Here is a 21,941-nt window from a genome sequence, read left to right as displayed (position 1 = left end):
ACAGAGCTTTACTGTAAATACAGTACAACAAGCTGACCTGTTTATTACACACTAAACTGCAGTATTTTCATACAATCTTTGAATTACACAAAGTCGACATACTTCAGTTTGTTTTGCAGTCCTTATCTTTAAATCTAACCTCTCTTCTTTCTCTTCTGTCCTCTTTCTCCATCTCTGAGTGAACTTCTCTCTCTTTGCTCTCCCTGAAATACAGCAGCTCTTCTTTTAGCTAGCAGACACACTGTGTGACAAACTGCACACACTTTGTGTGTTTGCTGATATTTGTTGAGCATTTACAAACGTTGCATTTACCTGCCACACGTTACTCCCTTCATGCTCGCTCCTCCTCAGTAGCGCTAGCTAAGCTGTTTATGTCCCGCAGTGCAACTTACGGACTCGGTCCGGCCCGCTGTGACCCCTGATTATAGCGCTATAAATGAGACATTACTTATATGGGTTTGCGTATTTAATCCCTTTGTACCCGATAAGCCAGTGATGGAGGACACGCAGTACGATTGTCTCTTATGTGTTATTATTCCTCCGTTTATGCTCAGATCGTTTGAGGAAATGCAAACTTTACTCTGACATGTTAAAAAGTAACGAGCCTGTTTTGAAAATGTAAGAAGTAGAAAGTACAGATACTTGTGTACAAATGTAGGGAGTAAAAGTAAAAAGTAGTCAGAAAAATAATTACTAAAGTAAAGTACAGCTACCTGAAAAATCTACTTAAGTATAGTAACGAAGTATTTGTACTTCGTTACTTCCCACCTCTGTTATTAAGACCTGTGTGTCCCAATCTAAGACTATCTCTTCTGTCCGGTTCCTACCCACTCTCGTCCCATGACCAACATGCCTTTGAATATTATATAGATTCCTTCCTCTGTCACAGACGTCCCAGTGCTCCTGCCATATTTTCAGGACTTGAATGAATGAATACCTTTATTATGGGGAAATTACAGACTATTGACTATTAATAATGCTCTTGACTTCAGCTTTACTCAGTGGTATAAATCACCTGATTGCACTTTCAATGACTGCTTAGCCAGCATATCCACATCCTCATTCCCTTCCACACCTACATGTGCTGGAACCCAAAGAAAACCCACCTTTACACCCCTACAACACAAGCTTTGCAGACTATAATATATCTCATATACAACTTCTAATCTAAACAGATTCCCAGATCTAATACTCATTAGAGCTGACAACCTATCTGATGAAATAAGTACATCTTCCTGTTTCCCTCTGCCCACTGTAAACCCAGCATTACGGCCACCAGCTGTACGACAGCCGCGGCTGAACTTCTGTTTAAAACAGAGATGGAAAGAGCGCCATCTGCAGGAGGAGAGGAGAGGAGAGGAAGTCCAGTATGAACAGTAATCTGATTATTGTTGTTGTTGTTGACTTTTTAAAATATTGTTTTATTATTTATTTTTCCATCTATTTTTGGCAAACATAATAGAAACCACAATAAACAGATGTTATATATATATATATATATATATATATATATATATATATATATATATATATATATATATATATATATATATATATATATATATATATATATATATATATATATATATATATATATATATATATATATATATATATATATATACATATATATATGTAAAGTGAGAAAAAGAGGACAGGCAAAAATAAAACCTCTGAGCTTTTTACCGATAAAGAATTTCACAGTAAAAGAAAATATTTCAAAATAAAACGGAAACCCGTTCCAGTTTAACCCTTAAAAAACTGACCAGACATGAGTTCTTAGGTGAAGGCCCCGCCCTCCTCGCGGCCCCGCCCCCTCCGTACAGGTGGCGCTCATTAAAAAGCTGTGAAAGCGGAACGATGGCTTCCGTCCCAGAAGCGAAGCGCCGAGTCCGAATATGTCAGCGAGCAGAGTGGAACCGGCAGCGCAGAGCCCGCCGCTCTCATCCAGGTATGAGCCCGAGCCGGGTCCCGGTCTTCATTTAGGCTGCACCTGAAAACGTGTTCCCGTTTCTTCGCCTTAGGTTTGCGTGTCTTTTATAAAGTTCAGTGGGCTGAATGACCTCCGAGCAGCTCGCCCTCCCGTTCAGACCACCGTGATCGCATGTTTGTGAGCCTGAAGAAAACCTAAACCGGGCAGTTTTCCGGGCGCTCCCGCAGCGTAACGGAGCGGCTGTTTCTCGTGTTTTGAGGTTTATTGCCGTTGGTGACGAGCTGGGAGAGCAGAACTCCTCCGGCTCTGAAAGCTGCGTCTCCTGATCCTCAGCTCAGGGCTCCGTTTGAGTGTTTCACAGTAATTTGTGTTGTGGGGGCTTCAGCGCCGAACTCCGTTAAAAAGCTTCTTGTTTATATTTGTCAGTTCAATGAGCAGCTACAGACCGCTGTTTGTTTTCCGTGAGCGTCCTTAAAGAGCCCTGAGATGAAACCTGGACTCACCTGTTTTCACTGAGCCTGGAGCTCAAACATCTACTGTTGAACAAACCTCAAACTGCATTTAGCATTTTTATCTCAACATAATGTCTCAAATCGGTCAGTTTAATTAGCTCAGATTCACTGAGCAGTTTTTTTTTTAAAATGGTATTAATGTTCCACACATCCAGTGTCACTGAAAACATCTGTAACATCTGCACACCGTGAGGCCCACACGCTCCAGACCAGCAGGCCTGCTGATGATGGTGTAACTATAGAAGTTGTTTTTGTTTGAAAATCATTTCTACATTTTCAGTTCCTGATGAGACAGCAAAGCTGAGGCTGATCACGTCTGATCGTCTTTAGCTGCTGAGTTGTTGGCAGACTGCAGGTTTAAGCTGCTGATTTTTCTGTGAAGGAAACTCAAACTGAAAAAGCAGCTGTTGGGAAACTTGTCTGCATCATTTCCTGAGACAGAAACCCAGAAGCTGAAAGCAGTCATGGAGTTGGTCTCACTGTGGAGGTGCTCCTGAGAGTCGTTGACCTGTATGACCCCAGGTGTGAACCCTGTCATTGTGAAGCCAATGACTCTGATAACATTACAGGGTGGGGTCAACGACTCTCAGGAGCACCTCCGAGGTGACCGTGACCACCCCCCACAGGGTAAAATCTGGGACTTTCCATCAGCTTTCATCTTCCAAAGTCCAGCTGCCTTCCATTCAGGCACTTAAGCCTGAGCCTGACCTGGATGTCTGGGTTTAGAGCTCTGAGGGTCTCACCTGGGCTCATTAAGAATCAAGAGTCAGTAAAGAGAGCAGATTTCTCCCATACTGGCTTCTCTTCATTGGCTCCCTGTTAAATCTAGAATAGAACTTAAAATCCTTCTCCTCACCTACAAGGTCTTGAATAATCAGGCACCATCTTATCTCAAAGACCTCATAGTACCATATCACCCCAACAGAGCATTTCACTCTCAGACTGCTGGCTTACTTGTGGTTCCTAGGATACTTAAGAGTAGAATGGGAGGCAGAGCCTTCAGCTTTCAGGCCCCTCTTCTGTGGAACCAGCTCCCAGCTTGGATTCAGGAGACAGACACCCTCTCTATTTTTAAGATTAGGCTTAAAACTTTCCTTTATGATAAAGTTTATAGTTAGGGCTGGATCAGGTGACCCTGAACCCTCCCTTAGTTATGCTGCTATAGGCCTAGTCTGCTGGGGGGTTCCCATAATGCACTGTTTCTTTTCATTCACCTTATTTACTATGTTTATACTCCACTCTGCATTTGATCATTAGTTATTAATAATCTGTCTCTCCCCCCTCAGCAGATGACCCCCCCTCCCTGAGCCTGGTTCTGCTGGAGGTTACTTCCTGTTAAAAGGTTTTTCCTTCCCACTGTCACCAAGTGCTGCTCATAGGGGGTCGTTTGGACTGTTGTGTTTTCTCTGCATTATTGTAGGGTCTTGACTCACAATACACAGCGCCCTGAGGTGACTGTTTGTTGTGATTTGGTGCTATATAAATAAAGTTGAATTGAAGTGGGTGTCCTTGTTTCCAGCTTCTGTTTCAGTCCTTGGTCGTGTGTTTGTGCGAAGGGCTGGTCGGCGGCTGTGTGGAACGGCATTTCTGACCCGGTGCTGACCGCCGCCTCTGGATGCTCCGCCCCTGAGCCGTGGCTGCTCCCCGGCTGTAGCTCCGTGTATGACAGCCTGGTCAGGTAGGAAACTCACCTGGTGTTTCTGCTTTCTTGCTGAGGAGCTAGTTTGGAGAAAACATGTTCATTTTCTGTAGCACTCTGCAGAGCTGCAGGCAGGTGGCGCCCTCTCCACGTCTGTGTTTTTCCCCTGATGAATGGTTTTCTCCTCTCCACAGAAACGTCTCTCCGATCCCGTCTCCTCGTGCTGGCGGCGGTCTGCGAGGACAGGAGCGAGCCTTCAGCAGCAAACCACGCAGGTATTTAGCTTCTTTAATCCAGACTAATGAGCTGTTATCAGGATCAAATCATCCTGTAAGGCTGCCATTCAGAGACTAAAACCTCTGAGAAGTTTGCGTTCCACCTGCTGGAATGAAAATGGTCAAAATCTGAATCCAGTTAAATATTCTGTTGGGAGGTTTTTGGGGTCTACTTTTTTCCTGTAATGTTGGATCTTTTTTATAAATCAGGATTGAAAGGAACCAAATGCAACTCAAAGTGCTCTGAAAGTGATTTTTGGATTAAAGGAAACGGGCAGTGAGTCATTAAACGCCACCGGCTTTAACGTGTCACTTCCTGTCTGGTTGTTGGAGGCTCACTGAGGTTTTTGTTCCAGCTCTGAACCTCAGTTTAGCTTCAGAGCCACGATGGTTCTTTTAAGATACGTTCTGCCTGGAAGAACCTTTGAAGCACAGTGCATGCTGGGAAATGTATGCAAAATGGCTAACATCTGTTTTTCTATTTGAATTTTAACCACCTGAACTGTGCAGTTTAGAAGATCCTCAGTAAGAAATTTAAAGTTGAATGAGCTGAACGCTCTTCAGTTCTCCGGCTGAAGAACATGAAGGACTGTTTAAACTGTCCAAAGAAACTCTGGAAAGATTCAAAGATGCACAAACGTGTACCTGAAAGATGGCCGTGAATCCAAAGAGCTGAAACATTTTTACATCCTGAGGGCTCAGAAAGCTTTAGCTACTCAAATATGAGTTCTTCAGCCGTTTGACTTCCTTGTGTGTGAATGGCAGATGTTCACGGTGCTGTTTCTTCCTCAGGCCTTCCATCCTGGAGCGCTGCATCCTCAAAGTGTCCACGAGCAGCGTGGCTGTGGGGACGGACGACGTGGACAACAAGAGGTGGGTTTGAGAGGAAACTGTCAGGTCAGCAGGAGCGTGATGGAAACCGTAAAACCAGCAGTGCCACAGAGACGCACTCTGACCCCGAGCTGTGTTTGTCAGAAGGAACTCTGTGAAAATGATTCTTCTCGCTCCATTTGGAAGGTTCAGTTTCTTTAATGTGCTTCACTCAGTATCTTACCTGCATCAGGTGGCTGTAGGCCACACCCCCAAATAAACTGGCATAAAATCTGTTGGCCTGAGTGGTACCTGTGTAAAGCACACTGCTGGACTCACTGATTTTCTGTGGCTGATGCTCCTGAACTTTGTCGCCCTGTGTGTCTGAAGGCCCCACATCGGCCGCTGTTACCCCCGCCTGCCAGACCCCACCAACACCGAGACCAACGCCGCAGTTCTGAAGCGGCGGCAGAAACAGATCCAGTACGGCAAGAACACCAGCGGATACCAGAACTACATACAGCAAGTCCCCAAGTAAGAGCCTGAAACCTGCAGGGCCGCTCAGGGCAGGTGTGCTGTGTTCCTGGCTGAAACGCTGGCTTCATGTTTCAAATGTGCAGAAAAATCCAAATGATTTCTTCTCTGAACCTCTGTTTGAGGCCACTCAGATGCCTCCTAAACCTCTGACCTCCTCCTCAGACACCTGAGGGATCCAAAGCTCCACCCCTCCACTCCCAACAAGTACAGGAAGTACAGCCGGCGCTCCTGGGACATGCAGGTGCGTCTGTGGAGACGAGCGCTGCACCTGTGGGACCCTCCAATCAGCACCCAGCTGGACACCACCGACACACCAGACCCCGTGGAGCAGCTGTAGGTGGAAAGCTGAGTCATGTGATCTGAACCACAGTGCCAAAAATAATATCTGGGATATTTATTATAATCTGCAAATCAGCAGCTGCTCGGCTTCCTTCATGTGCTTTGAAGCTGATGCTCCAGCCTTCTAACCTGATAACACTTCCTATGGTGGTTTCATTTGTCTTTTTAGGCAGAGTCAGCTGGAGAAGATGACCTCTGACCTCTTTGAGGATGGAGGAGATGAGCAGAGAGAGAAGGAGACCCCAGCAGCCTCTAAAGCCTCCTCTACGTCTCCTCAGCTGGCCGCCACATCCTCAGAGCTGCCCGGAGCCTGGACCGTCCCGACGTCACCGGTAATCAAGGATCACATTAACAGCTCGTTAAAGATTGATAATCAGCAGGGTGTTAATAATGTGACCTGGCTACAGGCAGCAGATCCTTTCACTAAACATGTGCAGAATGTTCCTGTGGGGCTTTTCTGTGGCATAAAAATGCTGCCCTAATAAAAACAGGACGTCTTCCTCTTTGGTCAGTTTGACATCTTTTAGCCTGTTGAGGACTTCATGCGTGTCAGTTATATTTTATTTAAATTTTTCTCCTCAGTCATAAATTTTATTGTTTCCCCGCAGCCGGAGGCGGGCCACTGGCCTCTTCGCTCTCCTCCAGGCCTAAACTACTCATTCAGCAATCAGCTGACCACTGATGACAGCATGACCGACTGGCTCCGCCTCCTGATGGAAACGGACCAAAGCCAAGGTGAGGTCACAGAGCAGGTCTTTAGCATTAACTTTGCCAGAAGGGGGTGACTCCTGACTATGAGCCTCCTGAGTTATTTACCCGAGTTTGGTAAATTTCCCCCCTGAGCTGTTGCAGTGGTCACAGTCCCATTGGAGTCAGAACCAGGGAGGGGCTTGGTCAACTCCACCTGCTCGGGAGGGTTCAGGAGTTGGGCTCGGCCCCTTAGTTCCAGTGAAAGGAACACTTAATGCTTCAGCATACCAAGACATTTGGGACAATTTGATGCTCCCAACTCTGTGGGAGCAGTTTGGGGATGGCCCCTTCCTGTTCCAACACGACTGCACAGCAGTGTACAAAGCAGCTCCATAAAGACATGGATGAGCCAGTTTGGTGTAGGAGAACTTGACTGGCCTGCACAGAGTCCTGACATCAGCCTGATAGAACACCTTTGGGATGGATTAGAGCGGCAACTGAGAGCCAGGCCTTCTCTCCAACATCTGACGTCTCACAGCACGAGGGAAACTAAAAACTTTGAAATTTAAATCAAACAAAAACTCCTCTTCTGTGATGTTTCCTCACTTCTACTTGTCGACTCACCTCCATCTTGTTTCTCCTCAGATTTTGGCTCTGATGACCAGCAGGTGCCCGTGTTCTCTGACCGGCTCCTCTGGACTCCATACTGACCCCCTGAAGCAGACCCGGTTTAGTCCTCGCCATTTTTCTTGATCATGTGTCTTTTAAAGATGTCTGAAGATTCACTGAACGACAGCATTGATCTGATTGGCCCCGTGTCCACCGCCCCCACCTCCCAGGTGCTGAGGTTACCTGGCTGCTCGTCGTCGGGGCGGACAGCTGAACACTCTGATGCACCTGAACATTTTCATTGACCTCATGAAGCACTTCTCACCTGTTGGAGTTCTGCACGTGTTTCTGTACCCACTCACTTTGGTGTCACTTTGTTGTTGTTGCCCCACCTTCACCTTTACCTTTGTGCTCTGCTGTCTGTCCGGATCAGGCTCCGCCTCCTCCTCCTTCACGTCATGTTTTTTCTCAAAAACCAACCCCTGCTGAGTGGAGGAGAGGGCGTTTTTGTGTTTGAGTTTTCTTTTACTCTTTTCCTCCTTCTTGCTGCTTGATTATCAAGAGCAAAGCTCAAAGATATAATTAATAAAGACGTGAATAAAGTGTTTAAAAATCCACAGGCTGACTGTTTCTTCTTCTACTCGCCCTAAAATTGTAGCCTGGTAATGTTCAGAGGAACTCAACCAGCCACAGAGGTTAAATACAGGGAGCTGAGTGAGCTGCAGTGAGCCGGGACTTTAACCACGAGGGAGATCAGAGTCCTTCACTTCAAGCTGATGGAGAGGAAGTTTGTTTCCAGGATAAAGAAGCTGAGTCAGGTGTTCAGGGTGCCTTTAAAGACTGCTAGCATCTCAGTTATTTTCAGTCTTCAAATGTGCTTTTGAATAACTGCTTAAAAGTGCTTTATTTTTAGCCACAAACTCAAACCTCTTAGGAGAAAGTGAAACAACTGTTTCATTAAAATGATATACATTTTAAATCTGAGAATATATTTTATTTTCATAACATTTTCCACATAAAAAAAAAGTCTGTTATTGGAGCTGAATTTTAAATTTTCTCAATTTTTACAATTTTTATAAAACCCAAAGGGTTTTGAGGTTTTTTTTTTTTTTCATTTTATTTAGGATTTTTGAATTTCATCTACTTAAGTGTATTTTTCAAGTTTTTTTTTTTTACTTTCATGCTGGTTGCGATTTTAATTATTGTTCCATGTACTGTATAATTCTAAATTGTCAAATTTTAAACGGCTACGTTTTTTTTATCTACTTGTTAAGCTACTTATTTTAAAAAAGATCAGTTTAATGAGTTGAATGATGGCTGTTCACTCTACACCCCCCCCCCCCCCCCCCCCCCTCCCGTTTTTTTTTTTTTTCCTGTCCGCTTATTTTTCCCCATGTCTATTAATTTGTAGTGTCCCGGTGTTCCGGGGCTCTGCCCGGTATAACCGTCCAGCAGCAGCCGGGTTCTCTAGGGTTCCACCGTGCGGTGCCCGGCCTGACGGTCCCGGTCTGGGCCTGTCCGGGCTCCGTTTCTGCGGGTCTGTCCTTTAACGCGAGCTGGTGCTGTAAACGGTAAACAAGCCGCTGCGGACTACAGCTCCCATCATGCCCCGCGCAGCAGCGTTCACGGCGATTCTTACCGGATCCGTTTGATTTCTGGCAGGTTCGGCAGTGCTGAGCGGCTGTCGGCGGCACTGCGGACCGGATCAAACGGATCAAACGTAAATAAACGGCAGGTGCCGGTGATGCGCTGAAGCCCCGCCCCTCCCGCCGCTGGCACCGTAAATGTTATTTATGAATGCCCGCCGTTCACGGGCGTGTGCGCGTGCAGCCTCCGTTATTATGATGTTTTAAGAACCGGGAGACGGAGACGCCGATCACGGCCGATGTGCGGGTCTGTCCCGGAGCCTGCGGTGCCCGCTCCGTGCGGTTAGAGCCTCGCTTTGGTCGGGTCGGTGCTGACAGCGGCGGGCGGAGTAATAATACTGGGTCAGTACACCGAGCACCGAGCTGTCTGCCGGCCCGCTGCACCCACGGAGCCGCCTCACCCCATCACCCGACAAGGTAAGCACACCGCCCGGGCTGGGAGGGAGTAGGACGGTCGCCTGTTTGGCTCCGTGTGTCCGGGCTCCGTCCCGCAGCATCCCGCCGTGCGTCGCCCCCCTCACGCCGCTCACGGGTCGGCCACACGCCGTCAGCACCGTCGTTATTATCGCTGCTGACGGCCTTCAGTGGTTCTGGTCTGAATGGGCCCGTAAGGGATCCGGGTTTGTCCGGAGAGACAGAGCCTGGGCGACGACTGGAGGCGGGACAGACCCGGAGCATCAGTGATGTTCGCGGGTTGTTTGTGAGACCGCGGCGGTTAACAGCGGCTAACGGGTCAGCTAGCAGCTAACGACGGCTAGCGGGTCAGCTAGCCCCCGTTAGCTGCTACCTGCCGCCCTGTTTGCAGCCAGGCGGCCGCTGTTAGCCCCGCGGAGCCCCGGAGCAGTCCGGCCCGGGCTCCGGAGCCTGAGAAGCGGCGGAGGAAGAGCTGTCACTCAGCAGCTCCATCCTCCGAGCAAGATGGCTGAGTTTATTGTGCCGACCTTGAGCGGAATAACGGGATGACTTATTATTATAGCAGCGAGCTAACGGCTCAGGTGAGCTGCCCGGTGTTGTAACGCTCCGCCAGAGTAAAACCAGCCCGAGTTATTTTATTTTTCACCAAATGGAGCTTCACAAACACACCGGCCGTCTCGTCAGACGGCTAAACAGGTACACGGGCGGGCCAGCATCCCTCATTGAAAACAATAGGATGCTTAGCCACAAGCTAACAAGTAGACTGAGATGACCGGCGGCCTCGGTCAGTCCGGCTCGGCTCGGCTCGGCTCGGCTCGCCGTCATTAGCGTGCACCCAGAGCCGATACTGTCCCCAGCAGAGCCGAGTTAACCGGACCCCCATAAACAAGTAACTGTGGTTCCGCCCAGAGAGCGGGGTGAGGGACCCCTCTGTGGCCCCTGACCTCATTTGCAGTAGCCCCGGAGCAGAGGAGAGTAACGGAGTACCGTTACTCGGTTATATTTACAGGACTGCAGCTGGAGAGCAGTGACAGGCTGAGGGAGCCTCGGGTTATCATCAGCCGTCTTTAAAAGATCAAACAGTTTGTCTCAGGGACCCCTAAAGTCTGAAACATGGAAGTAAAGGTGCAATAATAAAGTAATAATAAGATAAAGTAATATTATTATTACTTTAATAATAATGATTTTAGTGCAGTAATAATAGTTTGGTGTGATCAGAGGTCTCAAACAGGGCTCCCAAACATTTTCCTTTCTTTTTAAATCTGGCTGTTTTTTCGTCCCTCTTCATGTTCTTTTTGTGCTCATTTGTATTTTAACCATTTTGTGCCGTTTTCCCGTCGTTGTGTAACGCTGGCTCGTGCTGCTGGTTTTTGTGGTAGTCTTTCCTTGCTGGCTCTTTGGGGGTCTTTGTGGTGGATTCTGTCTGCAGAGGGTCTCGTCGTGTTCGAGGCTCCTGGTTTTCATGGAGTCTTCAGGCGGTCGTTCTCTTTGATCTTTGTGTTGTTTTTGTCGTCTCTCAGACGAGGGAGGTTTTTCCCAGGCGTTTAGCAAGATTTCTTCAGGCTGCTGTTGTTGACTTTGAGGCGGTCTTCATGGTTTCCTGAGGTGGTTGGATTTTTCTGTTTTTCTTTTCTGTGGTCTCTTGATGTGTTTTGGAGGTTTTCGTGGTCTCTCTGAGGACGTGTGTTTTGGGGGGGTTGTAGTCTCTTTGTGGTTGTCGGGTTTTTTTCGTGCTTCTTTGTCGCTGTGTTGCCCCTTTTCTGCACTTTGTGTTTTCTGATGTTTCGTGCGCCATAGAATTGTGAATGTTTGTGAAGTTAACCTCACCTGTGTGTGTGTGTGTGTGTCCCCTTTCCAGGTGTGTTGCCGGGGCAACAGCTGACAAATGATGCCCTTGTGAGAGTGGGCGGGGCTACGTGGCCCTGAGGCGGTAAGGAGGAGTCTCACCCCCAAGCTCCCCCCCCCTCGTCCTGCAACGGACCAAACGGACGGACACACAGACGGCCAGAACTCTCCCCTCCCTCCTCTTCCTCCCCCCCTCTCCCCCCCGTTCTCTCCCCCTCCTGGCCCCTCCTCCTCCCTGCCGCCCTCCCCCGTCTCCCCGCTCGTCCCCTGCCACCATGCTGTGGTCACGCTGCTGGTGGAGAGCCTGAGGAAGCAGACTCTGGAAGGTGACCCTGCTCAGCCAGGGGACTTCTACCTGGTGAGTGGCACACCTGTAGCCTCACCTGCATGAGGTCACAGGGCAGAGACAGGAAATGCATTTCTGACAGATTTGAAGCACCACCTGAGGAATGATGAGGCGAACTCACCTGGATGTTGTGATAATGCAGCTTCACCTGATCTGACTCGTTTGACGTGTAACGACTCTGAAACGTTCTGAATGAGTCGATGTGTTTAAGTCGGTCTGAGCGCGCTCACAGCAGTGATAACCGAGACGCTGCTGTTCACTGTCAGGATATTTTTACATGAGAGTAAAACCTTCAGTTTGAGCCTGCAGCTTATTTTTAACGTCTTTTATTTTTGTGCAACTACGTTTTTGTGCTGTTTGTTTTTCTTTTTGTTTGTGTTTACATTGTTTTTATTTATTTATTTGTCTTTGAGGTGTTTTTTTCCCTAGTGTTTTGTTTTATTCCTTTTTATTTTGTTTTCTTTCCTTCACAACATTTGTATGTTTGACTTTATAGTGTTTTTTTAACCCGTGAAGCAATTTTTTGTGTGTTTTTGTGCAGTTCTTTTTGTTTTCTGTTGTTTTTAATGCACGTCTATCCAGTTTTTTTGTTTGTTTGTGTGTTTATTGTTATTCTCATGCCTCAGTCTGTTTGCGTCTGTGTTTTTTGTCAGGTCATTTTTGGCTTCTTTGCTGTGTTATTAGTGTTGTTAATGTGCTTATTAAGTGTGAAGTGGGCCTTTTCTGCACACAGACTAAACCTCAGGGTTTTCAGATTGCGGCCCAGCTCACACAGGTGTTTCCTCACATGAACGTTTCTAACTTTAACCTGACAGAGCTGCAGGTGTACGTCTGAGGCGCTCTTTAACCTGCAGCTCCATCTGCTCCTGAGCCACACAGAGAAAAACTCTGGAAGATATTCTGACCTGATTCATGTCTGAAAACAGCTCACTGGCCTCCAACAGGAGGTGAAGCTCTCTGCAGTTCTCCAGGTGAACACCAGGTGGTGCCACAGGTTACCTTGTCTCAACTAAGTGAGCGATAAAGCTGCATGAATAAGGACTGTTTAGTTTGCTTCTGCTGATTTTAGGCTTCAGCTTAAATCTAAGATTAAACATCAAAATCAGAAGTTTAAAGCTTTTCATGTTTTTGTGACTGACAGATTTGATTTTTGTCTTTCAGTCCCTGCTGGACCCGAAAACCCTCGCAGAGTGCTGGCCCCCAGATGGCTTGATGCCTGGTGAGTGTTTCATGTTTCACTAAGTAAACTCTTCTGAAGGCCTCAGTGTGACAGGAATGAAATAATACCTGAACATGGAAGTGTAACTGTGTGAGACAGAGCGTGTGTTCACCTTAGTGAACAGAGGTGTGTACATTATGCATACATGAGTATGATGATATTTCTAATTTAGCTGTGTGTGTGTGTGTGTGTGTGTGTGTGTGTGTGTGTGTGTGTGTGTGTGTCCCCTCAGAGAGCAGCTACTGGCAGCTCTGCCCTCCCTCCAAGTCCGGCCTGCAGGGGGGGTTGCTGAGCTCTAGTTTCCCACCTGGCCCCTCGGCGCTGGTGCCACCTGATGCTCACTTGCAGGATGGGGGCGACCCCCTGGACGGGGCCACCTCTCAGCCACCGCAACAGCACCGCCCCCTGGCGCCCAGCACTTCAGCATCCGAACTGTCCTTACCTGGAGCGCCGGTCCCCCCTCCTGGCCCCGGGCCCCCTCCCCCTCCTCCTCCACCCCCTAAACGACACTGCCGCTCGCTGTCGGTGCCCGAGGACCTGTCGCGTTGCCGCTACACGTGGCGGCCCAGCGCCTCACGGGTCTGGACTCCTGTCAGCCGCCAACAGTGCCACGGGGGAGCAGGGGGAGGGGTGTCGGGTGGTGGGGTGGTGGGAGGGGGTGTAGGGGTGGGAGCAGCAGGGGGCGGAGCCTGTCCTCTCCGCGCTCCCAGCTCCTCCCTGAACTCGTCGCTTCACTCCTCGTCCAGCCCCACCTTCTTCAGCCTGGCGCTGTCACCGGACTCGCCACTACCTTGGAGCTTCCCCTGGGACCCCAGCGAGGCGGCGGCGGGGGGAGGAGCCTGCTGCTGCTTCTTCCCCTCCCCCTCTTCTTGCTCCTCCTCTCCCTCTCCGCTCCACCCGCCCCCACCTCCTCAGCGGCGTTTCTCCCTTTCGCCAGTGCTCATCAGAGACTCTGCTGCCTCCACTTTCCTGCCCCCGCCCCCAGTGCCCAGCCAAGCAGCAGCAGCGCCTCCACCCAGCTGTGTCACAGCAGCGGCAGGCGTGACCGCGGGGGGCCCGGTTCCTGCCTCACCCTCCTCAGCCTGCAGCACGCCGTCGTCCCTGCGCCGCAGCCTCCCGCCGCAGCTGCCGCGCTGCCACTCGCAGCCCTGTGACCTGCTGCTCCTCAAACCGGGTCTGAAGAGACGCCGCGACCCCGACAGACCCTGCGCCCGGCCCGTCCTTGACTTCACCAAGATGACACAGGTAAAAAAACATGTTTTCTCTATTGTAGTATGTTTTCTTACAGCGAACGGAGGTATCAACACCTCAGTTTATCGCCACCGTCGGAGCAGATTACAGCAAAACAAATAAAATGACATCACAGACGGCGTTACCGTGAGCTGCTGTGGAGCTCCATGAGGTTCCTTGATGATCGGTGTGTGAAGGTAAAACATTGAGCAGCAGATTTACAGCTGTGAATGTTTTGCTGTTGTCCCGCAGACGCGCAGCATCGACCCGCAGTGTCTGGAGCGCGGCGGCAGGCTGGCCTGCGGCGGTGACCTCTGCATGGGAATGGAGCCGTTCATGGGCGACTTTCGGGGCTCCTGCTCGCCAGCTGAGTGCTTGGGCAGGACCAGCATTGGGCCGCTGAGTGAGAGCGACGAGGAGTGCCGCGAGGACGACGATGACGACGACGATGGGGAGGAGGAAGCAGACGAGCGTGAGGCGGCGCAGCAGGCGGTGTTCGAGCGGGACTGTACAGAGCTGGACTTGAACTTAATAGAAGAAAACTGACGTATTTGTAAATGAAGGCTGTTCTCTGTTTTTTAGTTTTATTTTGAAATTATCTAACCTCCCTCCCCCGAATCCCCACTTCCTGGACCGCCACCGTCTCAACACTTGGCGCCTCCTTGCCACCAATCAGCAAGGCTCTCAGGAACAACACCTTCTCTCATTGGATGAGCTGATCGACACGACAGTGATGATGTGGCTGCCGCCGTTAAACACTCACCTGGACTTTGAGGCGAGGCGTACCTGGTGCCGCCATTTGACGCCTTCAGACATCTGAGGCCCAGAGTCTCCTCGCCTCAGACCCTCCAGGTGTCTTCCAGCACTCGAATGCTGAGTCTGTGACGAGGCGTTTGCCCTCCGCGCCGCAGCAGCGTCCTGAAATGGCATCACCACACCGGCCTGACCCCAAACCAGAGAGGAACACAAAGTTCACTTCCTGAAATGTTTCCAGAATATGAAACCTGTCAGGTTACGTCCAAAAAATGAAAATACACGTGAAGCACTGCAGCAAAAGATGTCTAATCTGCACTCGCGGTCAAAGAACTTCTTACTTTAAACAGGAAACAGTTTAAATAATGTTTCCTGATCTCAGGCTAACAGCTGGAAACAGTTTTTGATCTCAGAATAAAAAATGCTCAAAAAAAATTACAGAGATGCAGAGGAAACATGGATGGATCATTATCAATAAATGAACGAAGACAAACAGAACATACAATAAAAATAGAATAAATTATAATGATCAGATAAGTTTAATTATTAATAAATCTACCAGGAACGCTCTCACAGAGCAGCAGCTCTGCTCACAGGGAGGACTTCATCCTCCAGTCACACACCTGCCAATCACCTGCTGGGCTAACAGACAGTAATCCAACATTAGCATTTTAAATTGACTTTCAGTTGTTAAATAAAACCTTTCAACTGTGGAGCAGCATGAACTCGTGGTCTCATGAAGTCCAGTGATTGCCCAGAATAAATGCTCCCCAGCCTGGGTTAAACCTGTTCTGCTTCAAATGAGAGGCTGAGTGTTAAAAAGTGTGAAAGCTGCCCGAGCAGCAGGAAGGTCTTCACACCTGAGCGCAGGTGTGTTTCACAGAGAAGCTACTGAAACGCTGCAGTCCTTCCTTTAATGTGAGGCGCCGCCGTTTAAACTCTAAAAGTCTGAAATTGAACCTAAAGTTCAAGAATCTGAGGTCCACACACACCTGTACCCTGTGAAAGTCATGTGACCTTGGTGTGGTGATGCGTTCAGGCTGCTCTGCGGCAGCAACCTGGCGGGCCGTGCTGAAGGCCGGCAGCTACTGATGCTGTCGTTCACCTGAGTGTTCGCACATTCCTGCTGCACACACCTGTCCCTGAAAACACTGACCCCCGCGTGTGTGTATATGTGTGTGTTTGTGTTCTGGCACTGATGTCACGACCCTGGTGGTCATGTGACTTGTATCCAGATTGAATCCAGACAGTTTCAACCCCTAAAACTTCTCCTGTAAATGTGACAGAAGCAGGATGGAGCTGAGCTGAAGAACAAACTAATAAATGATCAGAGAAATATGAACAAACAGCGTAATAAGAAAAATCTTTGACAGAATCCGGATTTGGTTTAGTTTGGTTCATCCCATCAGCTAACCTGGACGGGGCGGGGCTTTTTACCTATAATTTAACCAGCTGCCAGGGGGCAACAGAGAGTAGGGCTCTTCCGAGTTTCACTCTTAAAAGCAGCAAAAGCTGCAGTTCCTCTGATGCGCGCCTGAGTCAGTCCCTGTAGACTCCCAGCTCACCTGTTTAAATTGCATTAAGACCTAAAGTTGGTATAACTAGGGGCGTGGCCTCTTTGACTGACAGGTGGATGGTGGCAAATAATATGGCTGCTGTGTGGGTACTAACACTGTCTAAGAAGTCTGCTTAGAAATTAGCAGGGACAAACAGAAGTACAAGTACTTATACTCTAATATATGAAGTACTTGTAGTACATTTGTAATACACCTATTGGTGTATTAGTGGGAGGCGGCTGGTTCAGTTAAAAATGTGAGCTGCGTCTCTGAAGGGTCTGTTAGTGGTTTTGAAGGGTTTCTGTTGTGATGCCTCACACTGGAAATGCTGACTCGTTTCTGAGGCTCTGGATTCAGTGCGGATGCGCGGAAACATCGGGTGCTGTGGACGTGGAGCTGCTGGCTGAAAACAGCTGCCAGTAAAGAGATTTTTCTCTGATTCTGACTTGAAAACAAAATCAAAAACAAATCAAAAAAACTGAGAGATCCACGTTCGTTTCACTGAGCGTCCACTTCATACTTTACATGTTTGTATGTATGCATCGTGTTTTCACGCCAGCGTGTGGCGCTGCCCCACAGAAGCTTACCGCAGTCATTATATTTGGTTAAAACTGAGACTTGGACTGAGCGTTTTATGGTTTCTGTTATTAAACAAGCAGTTGTGATGTGCCAGCATCTCAGTTAAACAGCTGAATTAAAACATAATTTCACAATAGGTAAATACTGTTAATGCTAAAAGCTAACTAGCTCAGCTTAGCAGAGCAGCACTGCCTAGAAGAGCTGAATTATTTGATTAAGCTAAGTCAAATCATATGGTTAAATTTAATTAAATGTATGAAAATAGCTTTTTGTTTTAGTGAGAGACTGATGTAAACATTTTCTTTGTCTGAAAAAATGTGTAATATTTATTTATTTATATATATATTTTTTTTTAGGTTTTCTATCAACAGTGTGTCTAAAAGGGTATAAAACTGAGGCTTTCTAGCTTAAACTGTTTTAAACTTTAATCATTCTCAGCTTTAGCTTCTGTCTGCCTGTAGGGGGCAGTGTCGGCGTCTGAATGTTTTTTTTGTTCTTGGTTTTAAACTCATTGAGGATAAAATGCAGAGTTTTATTTTTTCTGACTAATGTAAGATTTCATGTCAGATTATGAAACACCTGCTGGTGTTTCTGGATTAGCACTGATAGAGGCAGCGTTTGTATGTTTCCAGAAATCGTTGCATCTTCCTCACACGCTTCACGTTTATGTATTCAGATGGGAGCTGACGTTAGCTTGGCATAAAAATATTCGAACCATGAAAATGTTAAAATGTCAGATGAGTTTCATTAAATCCTTTAAACAATAATTATGTACTTGAATTCACGTTAGGGAATATTAAGAATTCATTAGATTTTATTTAAAACTTTTAGCATAGAAGTGCAGTTTAAATTATCAGTTTAAGATTAGAAAAAAACATTAACATACAAATAAATTGATAAGGAGGTGAGCAGCGGAGCTAACCGCCTTCCTTAAAGACGAGGTTAAAGCTGTAACGGCTGAATTGCTTTTTTTTTTTTTTGTCACTTAAAAAGTGTCAAAGGGAAGAAAACAAACACCTAAAGGTTAATTTGCCAAAACTTGTGAAAGGAAAAAAAAAATCCAGTTATGTCTTCAAAAACTGGGCCTAAGAAATAAATCCATGCTGTGTCCCCATAACACACATAAACACGGTGTCCTCATTCCACACATAGGAAAGCACACATACACACACGCTGTCCTGGTTCGGTTCGGTTCTGTTGATTGGTCCATAACACCCAGCATAAGCCTTAACTGAACATACTCTATTATTCTGTAAATCGAATCATTAAAAAGAAAAAAAAAAGACAAAACTAAGGGAGAAGACAAGGAAACGTGTACTGTAGCTGTTAAATTTTTAGTCCTTCGGTTCATTTTCTGCTGTTTTTTCTTAATATTTCTAATCTGATGTCTGAGCGCGGCGAGGTCGTCGTCATGAACGCATCGTGTTTGAAAAAAATGGAAAATGCTCCGTGACGGAGGAAGAGGAGGAGCAGTCGTGTACAGAGTTAGCGAGAGTCTCGGACATCTCTTGTCTTTTAGAAATGTTTTTTATTGTATGTGATTTAAAAAAAATGACCACATGGCAATTTGAAAAGCAGTTTGTGAATAAATTAAGTTTATTGAGAATTATTTTACAAAGAAAGGGGAAAACTGGTGTCTTGTGTTTTTTTTCTCACTAACATCAAATCTGTTCAGGAGCTCCACGCAGTGGCGGATCTAGGATTTTTCAGAGTAAGGGGCCATCAAGGGGCCACAGTATTCATAGAGGGGCCAAGTATTTGTGGTAGATGTGGTGATATACGGACCAATAAAAATTAAAGCCATTACATTAAGGTTATGTAAATCTTATCACCATGAGGTGTAAGAATTCAGTGAACTTATGTGCCATTACACTAAATAACAATATCAGACATTTCATATATTACAGCATTAACTGTTGTTGCTCTCCCTAAATGATTTCTGACCTGATGAAAAGGGGCTGGAGGTGTCCTGCTCCTGACCAGCCTCTGGTCTACTGTGTCCTGCTGCTCTCTCCCTCCTCTCACCCTGCTCATCTTCAGCTGGCAGACTCACTCTGCTCAAAAACTGCTGAATTCCCGCCTGAGACCTCTCTTTTCATATTCTTCTCTATCACTGCCAAACATTATAGTACATGAAGTATAGTACATGAAGTACATGAATTAGTGAATGCTAACATTCATGCCCAAACACAAGTAGGGCCTCAGTTAACATTACTCTTAACTAACTTTGCTTCTTGATTTAATGTTTATCAGACTTACGCTGTGACAGCTGTGAGTAAAAATGGATTTATGACTTATCATTACCAACAAACTCCTCAAAATGTAGACTGGCATCAGTTGTTGGTTAAAAAAACTTTCTCCGCAAGATCATTCAAATCTTTTTCTTCTGTAAGCTTTATTCACGCTGAGCATTCCTTTTTGGCTCATTAGCGCTACTGGTGTTTCGGCATGGAATTGCACCCACCTATAATTTGATCCTCGCTCTCGGGCAAAGGACAGATGAGTGACAGGACAGGGGCACTTCAGGGGGCCAATCAGATTTCAGATGGGGCCAATGCCCCTGTGGCCCCGCCCCTAGAACCGCCCCTGGCTCCACGAACTCCAGCTTTACTGACACTTTCTTTATTAAACAGCTAACAGAGTAAAGGGAAAATCAAACCTATCATTACAACATGAGAATAACTTTCAAGAAAAACGTTACAAACAATTTCATAGTAATACAGCGTTTTAAACTAAAGCGGTACAGATCAATCCTGATATGGTCATGAAGTTACGGTGTTTTGGATAAGAAAGTATTTTATGAGGGACGAAGTGCTGATATGAGAATAAAGCCAAACAGCATGAGAGCGCACAAAGTATTGGACAGAAAAGTCAACGTAAAACAAAATAAATTTGAAAGAATAAAGTTTTAACAAAGAGAACATTATAAAAATGTGTTTATGTGATAACTGGTAACAGAGGTCTCCACGGCTCAAACCTGCCGTGAACTGGAAAGAGCAGAACGCCTTCTGGAGAAATGTTTGATGGTCAGAGAGACAAAGAGCGAGCTGATTGGCTCAGTGACAGAGATGATGATGGTGATGATGATGACTCAGGGATGTTTGAAGGAGTGAAGGTTTCAAACGCTGTACCAGCTGTCGAGCATGGCGGTGGTAGTATCGTGCTCTGAAGCTGTGCTGCTGCCAGGGGTACTGCTACAGTGCACAGAGTGGACGGAGTAATGAAGGAGGAGTTACCTCCACGTTCTTCAGCTTCACCTCACATCAGCAGCTAGATGTCTGAAACTTGGACACAGTTGGACAACGATCGCAAACGCCTCAAACTGCTTTAGGACTGATGAAGCAGGCTAACGCTAAGCTGCTGGAGCAGCCTTCCCAAAGCACCGACCTCAACCCTACTGAAAATCTGTGGAGCACGCTTAAAAGCCAGGTCTCTGCCAGGAAACCAACCAGCTTAACTGAAATCTCCCAGTTCTGCCGAGCGGAGCGTCAGAGATCCTGCCGGGATTATGCCAGAAGTTTGTTGATGGCTACTAAAAGTGTCTGATCGAGGTGCAACTTACTTAAGGGTAATTTATGCAAATATTAGTGGGTTTATGTAGAAATTTAATTTATGTGCATCAGAGGAAACCCCAAAGTGTTTCTTATCATTGCAGTTTGGAAAAAGATCAGTTTAATGGAATCATTAAAAGTCCAAAGTGACCCTGGCATTCGAGCCCACGATCCGAGGACGGAAACTTCTGACCACAGCTGGAGTTTGATGTTTGGGACTTTATTATAAGCTGCCTGTTACTCTCTTTTATTATTATAAATCAGAGATGAAGCACATCGGCATCATGTTTCCTCCGTCCAGCAGGTAAAACTACAGCAAAGATGGGTGACAGGCTCAGATGCTTCACTCCATCAGAAACTGTTAGTCTCACACATCTTTTGTCTGAGTGGATTTCCATGAATGAGAAATTCTGAGACACTTAAAGCTAAACATGGCGGTTTATTACAAACAGTTAAAAAGTGCACGTGAAGAACATCAGCTCCATGTTCCCTCCATCCGTCACACACAGTAAAACTACACAAAGACTCAGTTTTTCTCGGAGGAGGGCTCGCTGTTCCCCTCCGCTCCACTGCTGGAGGTGGTGGAGGTGATGGCCGGGGCTGAGGTGAGGCTGATGGGGACAATCCTCTCCTTCCCGTCGTCCACGGGTTTCTCCCGTGGCGCCTGGATCTGTAACTGGCCGCTCACCAGCGAGCAGGTGACGGCCTCGGGGTCGACGCCGTCCGGCAGATCGAACTCTTGCCTGAACTCCTGGCACTTGTAGGTGTAGGAGCCCTTCCCGTCCTCCTGCTTCTTCTCTGTCCTGCCGCTCACCCTCAGCTTCCGGCCCACCTGTTTCACCGACAGCTCCTCCGGCGAGAACTCCTTAGTGTCCAGGCTGAGGGCGAAGGTGCTGCTGTCCTTTCCCAGCTCCTGGAAGGCAATGGGCTTGAAGACCCCAATGTAGGAGGAGGTCTGGTCGATCTCCTCGAAGATCTTCTGGTGTAGCCTCTCCATGAACTCTATGCTCTGCTTCATCTCCTGCATGTGGCGGATCATCTCCTGCTCGATGTGGTAGAAGAGCGGCCGGGTCTCGGGCCACAGGCTGCGGACGGGCCAGTGCAGGTCCAGGAAAGGCCTCATCGTGACGGTGGATGGCTGGAAGGCGCTGGGGCACAACATCCCGTTATCCTGCTGCTGCGGGTGGAGGCGAGGGCGCTGGTTTCCAATGAGCTGCTTCAGTCTCAAGGCTGTCTGTCTCTCTGCCTGAAGCCCGTCCTCCCTGCTGCTTATATACACCGACCAGCACCCACCCACACACACACACACACACCCACGGAAAGTTCCAGCAGCATTTCTGTGTGTGTGTGTGTGTGTGTGTGTGTGTGTGTGTGTGTGTGTGTGTGTGTGTGTGTGTTCACCTGCTTTATAAAGACCATGACTGAGTCCCTCAGCAGAAATAGAACAAAGCTGAGACG

General features: G+C 47.4%; 3 protein-coding genes across 9 annotated transcripts; 2 read left to right on the top strand and 1 right to left on the bottom strand.

The window, feature by feature from the left end:
* Nucleotides 1-1,866: 1,866 nt before the first annotated feature.
* slbp2 (stem-loop binding protein 2) lies at nucleotides 1,867-7,905 on the top strand. Its single transcript, XM_030745845.1, has 9 exons — nucleotides 1,867-1,951; nucleotides 3,965-4,123; nucleotides 4,279-4,359; nucleotides 5,152-5,232; nucleotides 5,560-5,703; nucleotides 5,869-6,039; nucleotides 6,215-6,377; nucleotides 6,654-6,780; nucleotides 7,381-7,905. Exons 1-9 carry the CDS (start codon nucleotides 1,899-1,901, stop codon nucleotides 7,443-7,445), a joined length of 1,044 nt encoding a protein of 347 aa, XP_030601705.1. The 5' UTR covers nucleotides 1,867-1,898; the 3' UTR covers nucleotides 7,446-7,905.
* Nucleotides 7,906-8,785: 880 nt separating this feature from the next.
* fam53c (family with sequence similarity 53 member C) lies at nucleotides 8,786-16,139 on the top strand. Of its 7 annotated transcripts, none has more exons than XM_030745841.1 (6): nucleotides 8,853-8,915; nucleotides 10,414-10,529; nucleotides 11,263-11,607; nucleotides 12,757-12,814; nucleotides 13,047-14,059; nucleotides 14,297-16,139. In XM_030745841.1, exons 4-6 carry the CDS (start codon nucleotides 12,808-12,810, stop codon nucleotides 14,588-14,590), a joined length of 1,314 nt encoding a protein of 437 aa, XP_030601701.1. In that variant the 5' UTR covers nucleotides 8,853-8,915; nucleotides 10,414-10,529; nucleotides 11,263-11,607; nucleotides 12,757-12,807; the 3' UTR covers nucleotides 14,591-16,139. The 7 variants fall into 7 exon arrangements, with proteins under 7 accessions (XP_030601700.1, XP_030601701.1, XP_030601704.1 ...); XM_030745844.1 differs by lacking the exons at nucleotides 8,853-8,915; nucleotides 10,414-10,529 and adding exons at nucleotides 8,951-9,407; nucleotides 12,522-12,566; XM_030745840.1 differs by lacking the exon at nucleotides 10,414-10,529 and having other exon boundaries at nucleotides 8,786-8,915.
* Nucleotides 16,140-19,583: 3,444 nt separating this feature from the next.
* On the bottom strand, nucleotides 19,584-21,717 carry LOC115792175 (heat shock protein beta-11-like). Its single transcript, XM_030746603.1, has one exon. It carries the CDS (start codon nucleotides 21,643-21,645, stop codon nucleotides 21,010-21,012), a length of 636 nt encoding a protein of 211 aa, XP_030602463.1. The 5' UTR covers nucleotides 21,646-21,717; the 3' UTR covers nucleotides 19,584-21,009.
* Nucleotides 21,718-21,941: the final 224 nt, after the last annotated feature.

This window comes from Archocentrus centrarchus, chromosome 14 (assembly GCF_007364275.1).
Source record: "Archocentrus centrarchus isolate MPI-CPG fArcCen1 chromosome 14, fArcCen1, whole genome shotgun sequence".
Classification (NCBI taxonomy): domain Eukaryota; kingdom Metazoa; phylum Chordata; class Actinopteri; order Cichliformes; family Cichlidae; genus Archocentrus; species Archocentrus centrarchus.
This window is presented reverse-complemented; position numbering and strand designations above follow the sequence as displayed.

Excerpts from the sequence above, each read along its gene's own strand:
- slbp2 (XM_030745845.1), top strand. The coding sequence starts at position 1,899 with ATGTCAGCGAGCAGAGTGGAACCGGCAGCGCAGAGCCCGCCGCTCTCA. Across the intron at positions 1,952-3,964 it reads AGCCCGCCGCTCTCATCCAG|CTTCTGTTTCAGTCCTTGGT; the intron begins GTATGAGCCCGA and ends CCTTGTTTCCAG. Across the intron at positions 6,378-6,653 it reads GGACCGTCCCGACGTCACCG|CCGGAGGCGGGCCACTGGCC; the intron begins GTAATCAAGGAT and ends GTTTCCCCGCAG.
- fam53c (XM_030745840.1), top strand. Across the intron at positions 14,060-14,296 it reads ACTTCACCAAGATGACACAG|ACGCGCAGCATCGACCCGCA; the intron begins GTAAAAAAACAT and ends GTTGTCCCGCAG.
- LOC115792175 (XM_030746603.1), bottom strand. The coding sequence starts at position 21,645 with ATGTTGTGCCCCAGCGCCTTCCAGCCATCCACCGTCACGATGAGGCCT.